Source organism: Ananas comosus, linkage group 1, assembly GCF_001540865.1.
Source record: "Ananas comosus cultivar F153 linkage group 1, ASM154086v1, whole genome shotgun sequence".
Classification (NCBI taxonomy): Eukaryota; Viridiplantae; Streptophyta; class Magnoliopsida; order Poales; family Bromeliaceae; genus Ananas; species Ananas comosus.
Window position 1 is genome coordinate 6,215,348 of NC_033621.1, and position 13,920 is coordinate 6,229,267.

Below are 13,920 nucleotides of genomic sequence, written 5' to 3' on the forward strand. Positions count from 1 at the left end.
TTTATGATTCTACTGTGAGCTACTATTTTGAGCCAAGTCTACAGTGAGAGTGAAAATATTAATTTCATCGCCAATCACGGGCACAACATATCTATGGAGAACGTCTTAGCCGCCCCTTGGAAAAAAATGTCCAAGATCATCTCGCATGATAATATATAAATGTAATCCGGCTAGACGGTGAGTCTCCTCAAAACGTTGTGCATGATGGTGTAACCAATATTTCTAATACCCAGATAAGAGAGAAGCAAAAAGAAAGACTCAAATGAAAAGGTAAACAGCCAGGAAAGCAGATCATCAGTCATGCTTGTGCCGGAGAAAAGAGAAGAAAAAAGAATATGGTTTATATTTTGAAGAATATAGCGATTCTTTTTCAAACACTAACCATTCAGGATCTAATGCTTTACACTCGCAACTGAGGAGATGGTACTGATGCTACTTCGAAAATTCCCTGACATGTCATTGCTGAGGCAGCGGCTGCAACACATTAAAATCCCCTCTCGGAATCTGCTGGCAAGATAACCAATCTTCTTTTCAGCAGCATCAAGTTTGAACAAATTAGATTCTCGAAGAAGTTTGAACCAATTAGATTCTTCAAGGCACAAGAGCAGTTATTTGATGAATCCCTTCATAATCACCAAACTATACCTACTGGCCCTGGGGTCTGCCGACAATATCAATTTCTTGCTAAAACGAACATAGGTCTTCGCGGACACTTCTATGATGTTATTTTGCTCGATTGGTAAATCTAAAGATGCAATCTTCCTTGCGCTCAAAGAGAAGGCAAATTACAACTAGAGATGAGGAATTTGTAACATTTTCAATGGCTCATTCTGTGGCTCTCAGTAACTTTTCTAATCCTTTGGATGACTACCGGTATATCCTTCTCAGTTGATGTAGTGAAACAGAGCCTGAACCACCCTGGCTCGATACAATGGCAAGAAGAGCCCGGTGTTACATTGACCTTAGCTATGGTCAATAGCTTATCCCACAGTTTCTGCTCGCCTTTCTCACTATATGATTGTATAAATTTGCTCATGTCTACCCAACAGTAAAACCCTCCGCTGCTTCCCGCACACTCAATACCTAGTTGTTTAAGAGCATCCACAAATAATCTATACATTCTCTGCAGCCTCTCTCGGTTTGTTTCCAAATATTCTGAAATAAACATCGAGTCGGAAAGCATTGAGACGAGCAAACGTTGGGTGGGCGCAGAAACTGATGAGAATCGAGCTAGCTTTGATGCAGCATTTAGGACATTTTCATTGTAGGAATAGATGACCCCAACTCGAAATCCTGGGAGGGAGAGGTCCTTAGAAAGCCCGTATATTATATGAACCCTACTTTTGTCGAGAGCTTCAGCATCTAGAACCTCCGCCACACTAACAAACTTAGTTTTCCCATGGGTTGATCCAGCAAATATTTCATCAGAAATCAAGTGTATGTTCTTCTCTGTCACAAATTCAAGGAGGCCGTACAGTGTTTCCTTATTCACCAAATTGCCAACAGGGTTTGACGGATTGGAGATGAGAACGGCACGGACTTTTAATCCTCGTTTCTTTGCCTGAGTGTAGGCTCGTTCAAGAGCAGCAATGCTAAAACTGAAGTTGTCAGTGCTTCGACAGGGAACAGGAACTAACTCTACCCGGCTACGCCACTTAATGTCCCTGTCCCATCTGCATGGAAAATTTTGTAAGACCCAGAGATAACAGCCTCAATAATTTTATACACAAAAATAAATACAAGAGATTACCCTGGATAATATGGTGAAGGAACAAGGAAAGCATTTCCCGTATCTGCTAGGCAGAAGCTTAGAATCTCGATCGCAGGAGTAGCACCAGAAGTTAAAACAATCTGGGATGGATTAAACGAAACTGATCCTCGCATGACTTGACCCATGAATCCAGCCACAGCCTGTTGCACCAGGAATAAAAGACCTCATTTTATGGCAACTACTAGCAGACTTTACGACTGCTACATTAATGACCAGTTGGCAGAAAAATGATGAGGATTACCACAGTGACAAGGTGCGATATACGTAAAAGAGTTGTTTAATCAAATAACAGATAAGTAGAACAGATCACATAGCATTTCAAGGAACTAATCACAAGTGGTTGCTCTCTAAAATGTGAAAACATTTAATGCATTAATTAAAGATGTCAATACAAGCAGAAAAAAATTCCAAGCTTAACAGCTCAAAAAAGGCAGTGAAATTTATGTTTGCTTGTGGTTTCGTACAGCTGTAATACGTTTTCAAAATTGTATCACACTAATACAGCCATTAGCCCATTATAGATAATCAGTCAGAAGATCATAAGTAGCATTAGGACATAAAGAAACTAAACAGTAGAAAATGAGGTGCAAAAATCACGTATTAAACCCAACTGCAATCTCCAACCCAAAATTTGAGCCAAACCATAGTTGATCCATTGTATTTTAGGTTGAACTGAGGGCAATAGTTCTAATGTTTTATTAGATCAGGGATAGGAAGTCCTATTGTTAGGTCCATCTCTCATGGCCGTTAACTCCAAAGCAACCTCTTGGACTCGTTTAGTTTTCTTCAACAAAATGAGACAACATCAGGATATCTTCCATAAACACCTCCGGGATTTAGATTTCTTCAGCCAACTACTTATCTTCACACTTATTACTGAGGCAATGGTGGAAAGGATTTCGCCAACTTTGTTATGTAGGTTTTTGCATACTAAATATGGGGCTTCAAATGCAAATAGGAAGACCCAAAAACAAGCAGGATATTAAATGCAAGGGTAAAAATATTAAAATCACCATCTAAGATCATATTGGATTAATCAATCATGAGAAGGATTTCTTAAAAAATCAATCAAACAAAATTGCGCATCAACTTTTCTTTATGAGAAAGGATGGGTCTCAGCCACAAAAATCCACCGAGACTTTCTCATTTTACGATGCCAAAGCAGATGGTGAAACTTGCTCTCAACACCGAAAATGGAAGCGTAAATTGAGGACTCTCATTGATAAGATATAACACGCAATGTCATATCTAGAATGGCATATACAAGCTATAACTGTGTAAACATAACAGAAATTGAGTAATCACCAAGGAAAAAACAAGAGATAAAGATAAACGATGCCATGAAGTAGATATTGTGGTCCACTGTGCTGCAAATAGAAAGAATTCTTATCCTCATAAGACCTGCAGTGACTCGAATATTAGTCTGCTTCTTGATTTCACAGGCTGTGTCCAGTCAGCTTCCATGGTACTTCATTGATAAATGACAATATAGCAACTTTCTCTTTCCTAGGTCGTACATAGTTTATCTTGATTTTTTTTAAAACAAAAAACATTTAACAACATTCCATCTAGAGGGTTGAAGAATATATAGATAATTGGCAGAACACAAAAGGAAATAACAACTTCCTAGTTAGCTAGGTGGACAACTAAGAGCATGGCCTCCATCAGAGGAAGTAGGCTTTATCATATTAGACAAATTAAAATCAATCTCGCTAGTCTGATGAGTCAAATAATATCAAGCTTAAGGGAGGGTACAGAGTTTGTTTATAAGAAGTTCCAAACAAAGTGTCAACCATTCTTAACCAGGAAAAAGAATTCTTCTTCTAAGGTAATGTTTACACTGGCAATGTCATGCTAAGGATTAAATTCAAAACTACAGCCTAACTGAACATATATGAATCTCACCCCTACACTATATGAACCACATTAACAAGAGAGTGAAAAACTACTAGTCATTTAGTAGAGAAATGGAACTACGAGAGTCTCTATCTACTATACTTCTTTCTATTTAGCCCAAATAACATGGGTAAAAGCAAAATGCCACAGGCTTTGGTGCTTATAAGGTAGACAAGTATTGAATATTTGAATTGCTGGAAGAATCAAAACTTGGATATGTGCAAATGGCTAGGCCATTGTCCGGGCGATGAAGAAAGAATTGTATTTAGATTCCTAACTCGTGCTTCCATAGGAGTGTTGATATCTTAGGCTGCTGCCCTAGATAGAAATCTCTTGCCAACCTTAAAAATAAATTCCCTTATTTGTAAAGTAGGTCAAAATACCTATAAAAGAGAATAATTTTACTTCAATTTCAATGAACTTTACACTCTAACTCTCTCTATCACGATGATCGCCTACAAAAGTTGGTAGTTGGAAACCACAAATTTTGAACAAATTGGGCTTACATGAAACAAGTTGAATATCATAGCTAGCTCTTTACAGGAACATCAAAAGAGTCACTGGAATCATTCTTGCATGAATAAAATTTTGATTTAGCATTTCATTCTGCTTAAATATGTTTGAAAAATTGCCTAATCTTACTTTGCAAACTTCAGTTGGAACTTCACTCTATAGCATTCCTGGGAAACAAATTTTTACTATGGGAGAGCTAAGAACAGATTGCATCAGACATTTCTACCCAAGTGAATCAGGAGAAAGAATACTACAAAGCAAAGAATGAATAGCCAATCTAGTAAACATTTTGCATACTATGTTTCTTAACATTTACTAGTACTTTACAGTCATAAAACAATAATGAAACAGGATTCCCAGCGTATCAAACATGTAGATAATTAGATTATAATTGAAATTTTCGCCATGAAGGCTCTTTTAGATAGTTGATACAGCAAGAGAATCGCCTTTGTAAAGGTCCCTCTGTAGGATGCCTTACTAGGATTTGTATTCTCATGCACCCAACGGGACAAAATTTGGAAGAGATTTGTACTCTAATGCCCTCGGTGTAGCAACAATTTTGAGGCCAGGTCATGAGATAGGTGAAAAAAAACTTAACTAAGCTTTGGCAAGAATCAGTTGGGAGCAAGCGGATAAACAAACAACATGTGTTTACCTGATCAACTACTCAGCACAAATCTAACTAAAATAAGCTATATCCATTTAACTAATTACAGAGGTATCTAAATCTGAAGAATAGTAAATAATTTAACACCTTAAACCACCATCATATGATGAAAAGAATAGCGAAAAACTGTCAAGAAAGAAAGAAAGAAAGAAAGAAAGAAAGTCTTATACGTTAGTTACCATCTTCAAATCTATCGAACCGTCGAACGGCTGATAAGTCGCCAAACCTCTGATATTCAGACCTTCTTCTTTGTCCTCGCCGAGCAATGCCTCCTTAGCGTTCTTAACCAACCACTCTTGCACCAAATCAAGCGATAGCTGCTCTAACAAGAAACCAACAACCAGCGTAATGTAATGAACGCCTAGAGAGAGGAGCCGAGAGGGGGGGGTTCGAGGGGGGACAAAAAGGACAAAAAGAAAAAAAGAAAAAAAAAAAACCCTAAGCGGCGAGGCGGGCTCCTCGTACCTGGTTCTCGGCGAGGCCAAGCTGGATGACGCCGTCGGGGTTGCGGGTCGGGTGGTAGGGGTCGGCGGCGCAGCGGCGGAGGCCGGCGTAGTAGAGGGAGTCGTCGTCGTCGGGGCGGGCGAGGGCGGCGGCGCGCGCGGAGAGCGGGGGTTGGGCGCGCGGGGAGAGTTGGCCGCGCGAGAGGGTGCGAGGGATGATGGACGCAGAGGCGGAGGCGGAGGCGGAGGGGTCGTTCTTGGGGGAGCGGTGGCGCTTGAGGTAGAGCTGGAGGAAGTAGAAGAGCGCGCAGGGGAGGAGGGAGCCGAGGACGAGGCCGCCGCGACCCTGGACGACGCCCTGCAGGGGGACGACGATGCGCATCGCGGGGCCGTTGGATCGCGAGGGCGGATGGGGCTGGTGGGGACGGCTGCGCTTCTCGCCGTCCGATCCCCGGGTCATTTGACGGAGGAGGATTTTTTGAGCTAAACGAGCGGAGGTTTTCGGGGGGCAACGGACATGGTATAGGCTTTTGGCTTTTCTTTGTTTTCCTGCTGTCTGTCTCTAGTCTCTCACACGCTGTGAGAGGATCGAGGGTGGAGGAGGGGGCGGAGATAATTAGGCTATTATTTGTGTGGATTGGGGAATACTAGGCCGCCGAGGCAGCCCACGCATCGGAGTGTACAGTGTAACGTTGTATGCCACGTCCAGTGGGACCACACGTGGGCCCAGCGAGTAGATGACGTCTAGGCTATCAAAATATTTTAAAAAAAAAATTACGATAGAATGGATGAATTCTAGAGTAATAATTTTATTAGTTGGAGACACCACTTCATTCTGTGTAATTATCATATATTTTAAATTTTTTTTGATGACCATGGGAACCATGTTGCAATGTGAGAGAGAAATAATTTTGTTAATGAGCAAGGAGGAACCGGATAAAATCGTAGTAGAAACTTTATAATTTTGCTAGAGAGCGATGAAGAATGACTAAAACTTTAGTGGGAAACTTTCCATCAAAGCCTTCTTGGGAGCTAGGTGTTTTTTAATGCTAAAATTCAAAAACAAAATTTAATTGCTAGAGAAAAGGATTAAACTTTTGAATAGAGATAAAATGACACGTTATGACTAATTAGAGCTCTTTAATGAGACATCATTGAGAAGCTCCCCACTTTAGTCACTTTAGCCTTTTCAAGATGAACCCCTCAAGATAAAAATTTTGTTCGAAACTGACCTAAACTAAGAGGTTATTTGGTCAAATCGTAAAAATTAGTGCGGCTGTAGAGAAACATTATTATATATAGTAGGTACTATTTTAGAAAACTATAAAATATTTAATAATTCTATTGAATAAATACTATATGTAATTGAACGTTATTTGGCTAATATTCATCTAAAAATGTATTATATAATATTCTAAATTAATATAATACTACCAAACTTTTTTTAATGTTTTTTTAAAAAATATATATTTAAAATAGGCCAATTTGCATAAAAAATTTACTTATTTTGGGCTTTTGCAAAACCAGGCCACCTTTTTCGTTTTTGCAGATTCGGTCCGCTTTTTCGTCCGTCTGACCAAAATGCCCCTCGTATACAAAATGTCACGCCCGGGTATCCGTGGAAGCCTACCCGGTACGTGCACAGACCCGCCATACACCTGCAGTATATAAGGCGTCTACAAAGAAAACATGTCGGAAGAAGGAAACATAGAAGAATTCTAACCTGATATCAGAGCAAAGTATAAGTCAATAATATCACTATCAGAAGAACAGTAAGTCTACAATCCAAAATCTCAACATCATAGAGAAACATCAAACTATAGTTCCCGGTTCAAATCACACAGACATCACAGGGTCCCTCAAAATATACATACAATGGTAGTCTCTTTATACATGGGTACATCACCCTCGGCCGTAGCCCGAGTAGCAAGGTGATCGACTAGCACGCTCCTAGCAAAGTCTAGCTAGCCGCGACTCCCTTGCCACGACCCCTAGCCTCTCCTGTAGCAGATGGCTCTGTAAAAGCAACAACAAAAGGGCGTGAGAACTATTAAACAATAGTTCCCAGTGGGTAAGCCGCCAGCCTCAGCGAATTACACCACTAGGCTCATGCTGTACTACGTGGAAAGTAAAACAGTTATAACATGATAGTTTATCAACGATAAATAACTATGAATGTGTATCATGCTGTCAGATATATCTAACAAGTAGAACAAGTAAAGTAATCGCAATGAACATGAGCATGTCAATTAATTGTACGCTACTCAGTGATGATCAGCTATTGATACCATTAACACTTTAGTTTAATCCATAGGGACCTACTCAAGGTAGTCCCGCTTGCGCCGCGCCTGATGGCCCCGTGGTAGTATACACTCCCCACGGCAATCCACTTCGGCACCCAATCCCGCACAGGCGAGCAATCTGTCGCGTAGGCCAACTCCGGAGTGCCGGCTTGTGGGGAGCGACCCTCACAAGCGTGTGCGAATGAGCACAATGGCAAGCAAGCACGATTCATAGTCTAACAGTTCTCAATTGTCATATATCAAATATGTAAGTTCTTGTTCTCGACCAATAGGTCGGAATCTAAATATAATAAAAAAACTAGTTTCCACTAGATGAATGACTACCTGACAAGTATGTAATTTACATGTACTGTCATACAAAAATTTGAATGTCTTGTTGCCCACTTTGCAAAAGTATAATCAAGTCACTAATTAATGATGTATTCAGTCGAACCATACATATATCCCTCCAATGGTATCTAATTAATAGTTTTATAATATCATATAGAACATAGAAGGAATTCACTTGCTCTGGTTAGGTCAAACCCACCTGCTCGATGACAATTCTTATTGTTCTCACAATTGTAGGCAATCCAAAGTATCCAAATTCCCTAATTAGTGAACCAAAATCAGCAATAAGCTGAATTCAAATATTTATAGCAACACTTCATCTAATCACAAAGTTTGGACTAGCTTCTCCCCTAGATTTAGTCTAAACTAAACTTCTGCTTTAACCCAAGTTGGGTCCTTCTCAATTCAGCCCAAATTCAGCTTCAAAAGTCTCAATAATCATCTCCAAATGAGCACCAAACTTGCTGCACTACAGCTGTGAATCACTTCAATAAACTGCATTGAAACCAGTAGCGCACATCAAATTTCAGCGAACTTCTTACCTTGTGCCAGGCTGCAGCTTAAACCCTGCTTCGGCTTAGGTGAAGACACTATATTAACCTTTCCAAGCTCCTGGAATTCAGTCGAGACTATCCAATATCCTGTCGCAAGCCTGCTGCGAATTAGTCTCAGAACAGTCCTATTACTATTAATATAAGCTGAAAGTTTACTTACTTAAATCTCCCACAGGAAAATTCGACTTTGCTGAAGATAGAAGTACTCAAATTCAGCTTCACACTTCATCAACTCAGCTCAAAGAATGGGAATTACCTGCTGCGAACTCGACTATCAAAAACTGCATTAGTGTACTTGGGTAATCACAAATTCGAGGCTCGAATCTCATCTATATAGATCTCTTACTTGTAACTCTGCTTCTTGCTGGTCGAAATCTCCTCAACCTGATTCACAATATCAAGTAATTCAGCACAACAGGAGCCTCCAAGCTGTAGCAACGAGCACCCAAAATACTTCATTACCAAGCTTATTGTAACCTCAAATAAGTAATCAATTCACTACTTACCCCTTTCCAAACTTCAATCTTATTCTCCCTCTTGATTCAGGTTACAAAGACCACCTCAAATCCAGCTTCTAGAGTTACTAGAACTCTCCTCAAACCAGCTAGGCACAAGAAACCCAAAATCAGATTCCAACTCTATTAATAAAGCATCAAACTAACAAATAGTTGGTTAGTCACCTTAGTAGGTCTCCACTTAGCTAATTACTCTGATGGAGCAGCGAAAACCTTCCCAAAGTACCTTCTTCACCCTTTTATAACAATCCCCTGGCCTCCCAAAACCATTGGCATCGAAGAAGGAGAAGAAAGTAGATCAAAACCCTTGATTCTAGTGTAGAGAGGGAAAAACTTTAGAGAGATCAAAGTAAGGAAGATGCAAAACCCTTCTCTGAGCTCTATTGACCCTCCAGCAGCTTCAGGAGTCGAGCTGGGTCATTTAGAGATAAGGTTGAGTGTCAAAAGACTAAAACAGGCCTGCTGCCACACGCAGCAGCTGCTGTTGCTGCTTGCTGTACCGGTATAGCATCATGCATGTACCGGTACACCAATGCAAAATGGCCAATTTCGCAGGAGCAATGCACACTCTCGCTTCCCACATCCCGATCACTCTCAAACTTATTCGTAAACATCTTTAAACCCTCTAGAACATGTAGGAAGGTTCTGAATGTCATTCCCCTTACTCGAACTTCGCAATTTGCACAAGCTCAGTATACTACACAAAAGCCTTCCGCGTATTCCTCAGCGTATTCCTCAACAGACGTATAATACAATGCCGTACTGTCTGGCGCTCATTAAATGCACCGCGTCTGTAATATACCGAAAATTCGGAAAGTAAATATCGAACTTTAGTCAAATTGACCAAAGTGCGAGGATGGTACACTTCGAAAAGTCCGAAGGTGTTAAAATGATCAAAAGTGTGTTGTGGAAGGTTTTCGAGAGCTAAAGAATCAAAATCTGCATTCTGCAGGTTTTGTGCTCTCGGGGACCGGTCCCTGGTTGGAGAGACCGGTCCCCGAACGCGTGAGAAATAAGACAGCCGAAAAATCGGCTAAGTCCCAGAAAAGTAGCTCTCGGGAACCGGCCCCTGCGGGGAGAGACCGGTCCCCGAGAGACCGGTCCCCCAAGGAGAGACCGGATGCATCGCGCGTAGCCCTGGCTGCCCGCGGGGAGAGCTTTCTGGGACCGGTACCTGGTCGGGGAGACCGGTCCCCGCCTGCGCGAACAGCCCAGCCCAGGCAGTGTGAAAGAGCAAAAGTTGAGGGGTTTATTTGCATTTTTGCAACCCATTGTGTCTAGTATGAGGGTAAATGAGATATTTCTCTCATTTCACTCCCTCTCACACTCTCATCTCTCTTTCTCTCTCTAGAAGACAAGAAGGAGAAAAAGGAGACAAAGGAAATGAAGGAAAAGAAGAAGAAGAAAGTGGAGAAGAAGCTATTGGAGTGAAGCAACTTCATCTTCTTCCTCTCTAGTGCAAGAAATGAGCAAGCTTAGAGGTAAGCTTTGCCCCTTTTCATGTTAACTCCCAAACTAGGGTTTGAGTAAACCTAGAAATGATTTTTATGGAGCTTTTAGGAGATTTGAAGTTTTCTTTTTGCTTCTTTTGAGATCAAGACCATGGTGTGAGTAAAAGAGGTGAAGCTTGAAGGTGAGCTTGACACCTCTCATGGTGGAATCCAAACTAGGGTTTGGAATGAACTAAGAATGGTTTAGATGGACTCTTTAGAGTATATTGAAGCTACTTTTGCTTCCCAATGAGATCAAACCCTAGGTTTGATAATGCTATGGAGCTAGGGCACCCAAATTGGGGCTTTTGCTCATGGGGATTTCTAAGTGCAATTGACCCTCTAGAAACCTAATTGGGGGTATTTCCGATCCGTTGGTGCGCTCGGATTAACGTTACGAAAAGCTAATGTAAAGATATGGGCAAAATGGCCTAAGTTGGCTTCGTTTTGCCGTAGGTAAAGAACGAGGAGCCTAAAGATCCCAAGGAAATTACCGGAGCACCTAAGAAAGCCTACGAGGTGGGTGGTGCTTTTCAAACTCGTTGAACTTCCCTCTATGCCTAATGTGTCATTCAATTGAGCATATGTATTTACATTGTTCCATGCATTTTAGGGTAAAGTAATGATGAAAATGTGATGTTGCATGATTGTGAGTACAACTTGCATAATGTAATGGTTAAAACCTTATGAATGTCAAAAACCCTATATATGTATGCATGAGAGAAAGTGTGAGAACCAAAGTGAGGCGAAAGAACCGAGTGACACAATGAGACATAGATCGAGTGGCATTTGATAATGTAAAGTAAAGAACACTAGAGTTAGTGTGGGGCAAAAGAATCAATGCGATGTAAAGATAATGACAATGGCTAAAGTTAATGCAAAGTGTGGCATCAAGAATAAAGAATGGAAAGATAATGCAAAGTGGGCAAAAAGAACATGTAAAGAGTAAAGAACAATGATTGCTAGAGTTAGCAAAAGTATAAGAAACGTAAAGAACGTGATTGCTAGAGTTAGCAAAAGTAAAAGAAATGTAAAGAACGATGATTGCTAGAGTAGCAACATAAAGTGATGTAAAGAACACTAGAGTTAGTGTAAAGTCAAGATTGAACATACAATCCTTTGAGTTAAGGATTCGATCATACTTGCTATGAGTTCCGTGCTCGAGGGCGGTCGCTCCCCCTCGGGCGATGCGCTCCGGAGTTTTTGCATCACGGGTTGGAGTAAACCCGAGGACGGTCTTAGCGGGAGGAAGCTGAGGGCCCGCGATGATGGACTTAATGTGAAGCAAGTTAATGTGGCGAAACCCCCGGGTTAGCCTTGAGATTAAAGAACAAAGTGCAAAGAACAAAGAACAAAGACAAAGTGTAAAGTGCAAAGAACAAAAGAACTTGCATAATCTGCATATGTTAATGTTGAGCATATTTCCTGCTTATTGTTCAGGCATATTAGCATCATATTATAGATTGGTTACTATATGCAGCTTATCCTTTCTATTATGCCTGAGTTAGTCCTAGTGGGAAAGTCGGTGATGTTGAGGCCGAACCCACTGGGAACTTTGTTGTAGTTCTCACCCCACTATTCCACAGAGCCGGGACCGAGCGAGCTGGCGAGCGACCATGGTAAAGGTATCGCGCCTTAGACAGAGGCCACCAGAGTTGAGCTTGGGTTTACTTTATGTTAGTAGAGTACCCTATGTTCATCTTTTGTATTTGATGACTAGTGATGTAAAGAAAAGAATGTAAAGCTTATTTTGAGGTAAATGTGATGTAAAAAGAAATGATGCAATGATGTAATGAAAGGTAAAGAATTGAAAATGTCCAAGTTGGACTTAATGTATATGATCTAAATTGAATCATAGTACAAGTGAAGGTTTAGTTTCCTATCTCTTCACTCGTGGCTATCGCTTACCCTCATGTAAGCCGTTTGTGTATGTTTCCGCTAGTGCACTTCTTGCTTGAAATTGTACGTGTGATGAGCCTTGGGCGGATAGGGGAAACTCTGTCCGTTCGGCGTCTGTTTGACGTGCTCGGGCCAGCCCAAATTGGTATCGGTCCCGGGGCGTGACAGATAATATGGTATCAGAGCCCAAGAGTGAAAGAATAGGAATGGACCTAGAGACCCTTAGGATTGGAAGACCTTAAGGATCTAGGGAACGTGAGCGACGTGGAATTAAAGTTAGCGAAAGCATGTGATTGGGTTAAGTTGGGACATCTCTAATGAGATTAGAGGCTAAGTTTAATTATCATTCGTCCGTTACTCCTCGTGTTGTGTCGGGCGGCCGACGACATGACGCTTGAGGCAAGGATGAATGTGTATGTTGCTTTCGCCAGATTGGGTATGGTCAAGTAATGTTGGTTATGTAGCTAATGCGAGTTGCTCCTTTTCAGGAAGCAATGGCACCTCGACGTCGATCCCAGACGAGGTCGATGCCGGAGGAGCCTGAGCGATCCGGAGCGAGTGGCGACGGAGAGCTTAGGGAGCAAATGGCTGCGCTCATTGGAGTAGTGCGACAACAAGCGGAGTCTGTTCAACGCCAAGGGGAGCAGATTCAGCGGCTCCAGGAGGCTTTGGAGCGCCAGCAGGCGGCGGCAGCCCAGGCGGGTGTCGAGCATGTTGCGCCCCCTATGGTAGTGCCGAGTGTTGTTGAGGGAGCGGCGGCAGCGGCGGCTGTTCCAGTTACGGTAGTACCGGCCGGATCGGGAACCTCAAATCCCGATAGTGCGGCAGTCGATGCGGAGCGAGAGCGTACCTTGGCGGCTCTCATTCAGTTTAAGAAGTTCGACCCACCTATCTTCGAGGGAGGTTTGGTGGAGCTAGTAGTAGTGGAGTCGTGGATCGACTCGATGGAGACCCTATTCGAGGACCTTAATACCTCGGAGAAGGATAAAGTATATCTTGCCACCCATTGTCTTGAGAAGGCGGCGATGGTATGGTGGAAGCGAGTGAAGCGGGATCGTCCTACCGATCTTCCGCTTATGCTATGGGAAGAGTTCAAGAGAGCGGTGTTCGCGAACTACTCCCCCGATACGGTGAAGCGGAAGTTGCAAGAAAAGTTTCGCAAGTTGCGACAAGGTGATCGATCGGTGGGGGAGTACGAGCAAGAATTCTCCCACATTATTGACTGCGTTCCCGACGTTGTTCGTGATGATCGGGACCGGGCGGATTGGTTCTTGCGAGGACTCCAGCCCCGAATTTATGAGAAGGTGCAAATCCTAAAGTTGTCGACCTTTGCGGAGGTCTTCGATAGAGCGTTGTGGGCGGAACATAGTAGCGCCCATGTACGAGAGGAACGGGAAGCTACGGCCGAGTCAAAGGACAAAGGCAAGAAGTGAACAGCGGGTGGTGCCGGGGGCCGACCGAATGCTAAGAAACCCCCTCGGTATCCCCGACAGCAGTCGAGGAATTGGAGACCACCTCGACGCGTCATATGTGGCGGGG

The 13,920-nt window shown here is 42.3% G+C and overlaps 1 protein-coding gene and 1 long non-coding RNA gene across 3 annotated transcripts; both read right to left on the reverse strand.

The window, feature by feature from the left end:
• Positions 317 to 5,911, reverse strand: LOC109715706 (probable aminotransferase ACS12). 2 transcript variants are annotated; one of them, XM_020240834.1, is made up of 4 exons: positions 5,313 to 5,911; positions 5,018 to 5,164; positions 1,751 to 1,911; positions 317 to 1,673 (listed from the first exon to the last, which is right to left on the reverse strand). In XM_020240834.1, the coding sequence occupies exons 1-4, from the start codon at positions 5,748 to 5,750 to the stop codon at positions 818 to 820; spliced, it is 1,602 nt and encodes a 533-aa protein (XP_020096423.1). In that variant the 5' UTR covers positions 5,751 to 5,911; the 3' UTR covers positions 317 to 817. The 2 variants fall into 2 exon arrangements, with proteins under 2 accessions (XP_020096423.1, XP_020096432.1); XM_020240843.1 differs by having other exon boundaries at positions 5,027 to 5,164; positions 5,313 to 5,910.
• Positions 8,646 to 9,006, reverse strand: LOC109706635. Its single transcript, XR_002215279.1, has 3 exons — positions 8,984 to 9,006; positions 8,824 to 8,861; positions 8,646 to 8,736 (listed from the first exon to the last, which is right to left on the reverse strand). It is a non-coding gene; the product is annotated as an uncharacterized LOC109706635 (long non-coding RNA).

Bases quoted from the DNA above. Each gene is read 5' to 3' on its own strand.
- LOC109715706 (XM_020240834.1), bottom strand. From the start codon at position 5,750: ATGACCCGGGGATCGGACGGCGAGAAGCGCAGCCGTCCCCACCAGCCC. The intron at 5,165-5,312 runs GTACGAGGAGCC...TTGTTAGAGCAG, and splicing joins TTGGCCTCGCCGAGAACCAG to CTATCGCTTGATTTGGTGCA. The intron at 1,674-1,750 runs GTAATCTCTTGT...TTTTCCATGCAG, and splicing joins CCTTCACCATATTATCCAGG to ATGGGACAGGGACATTAAGT.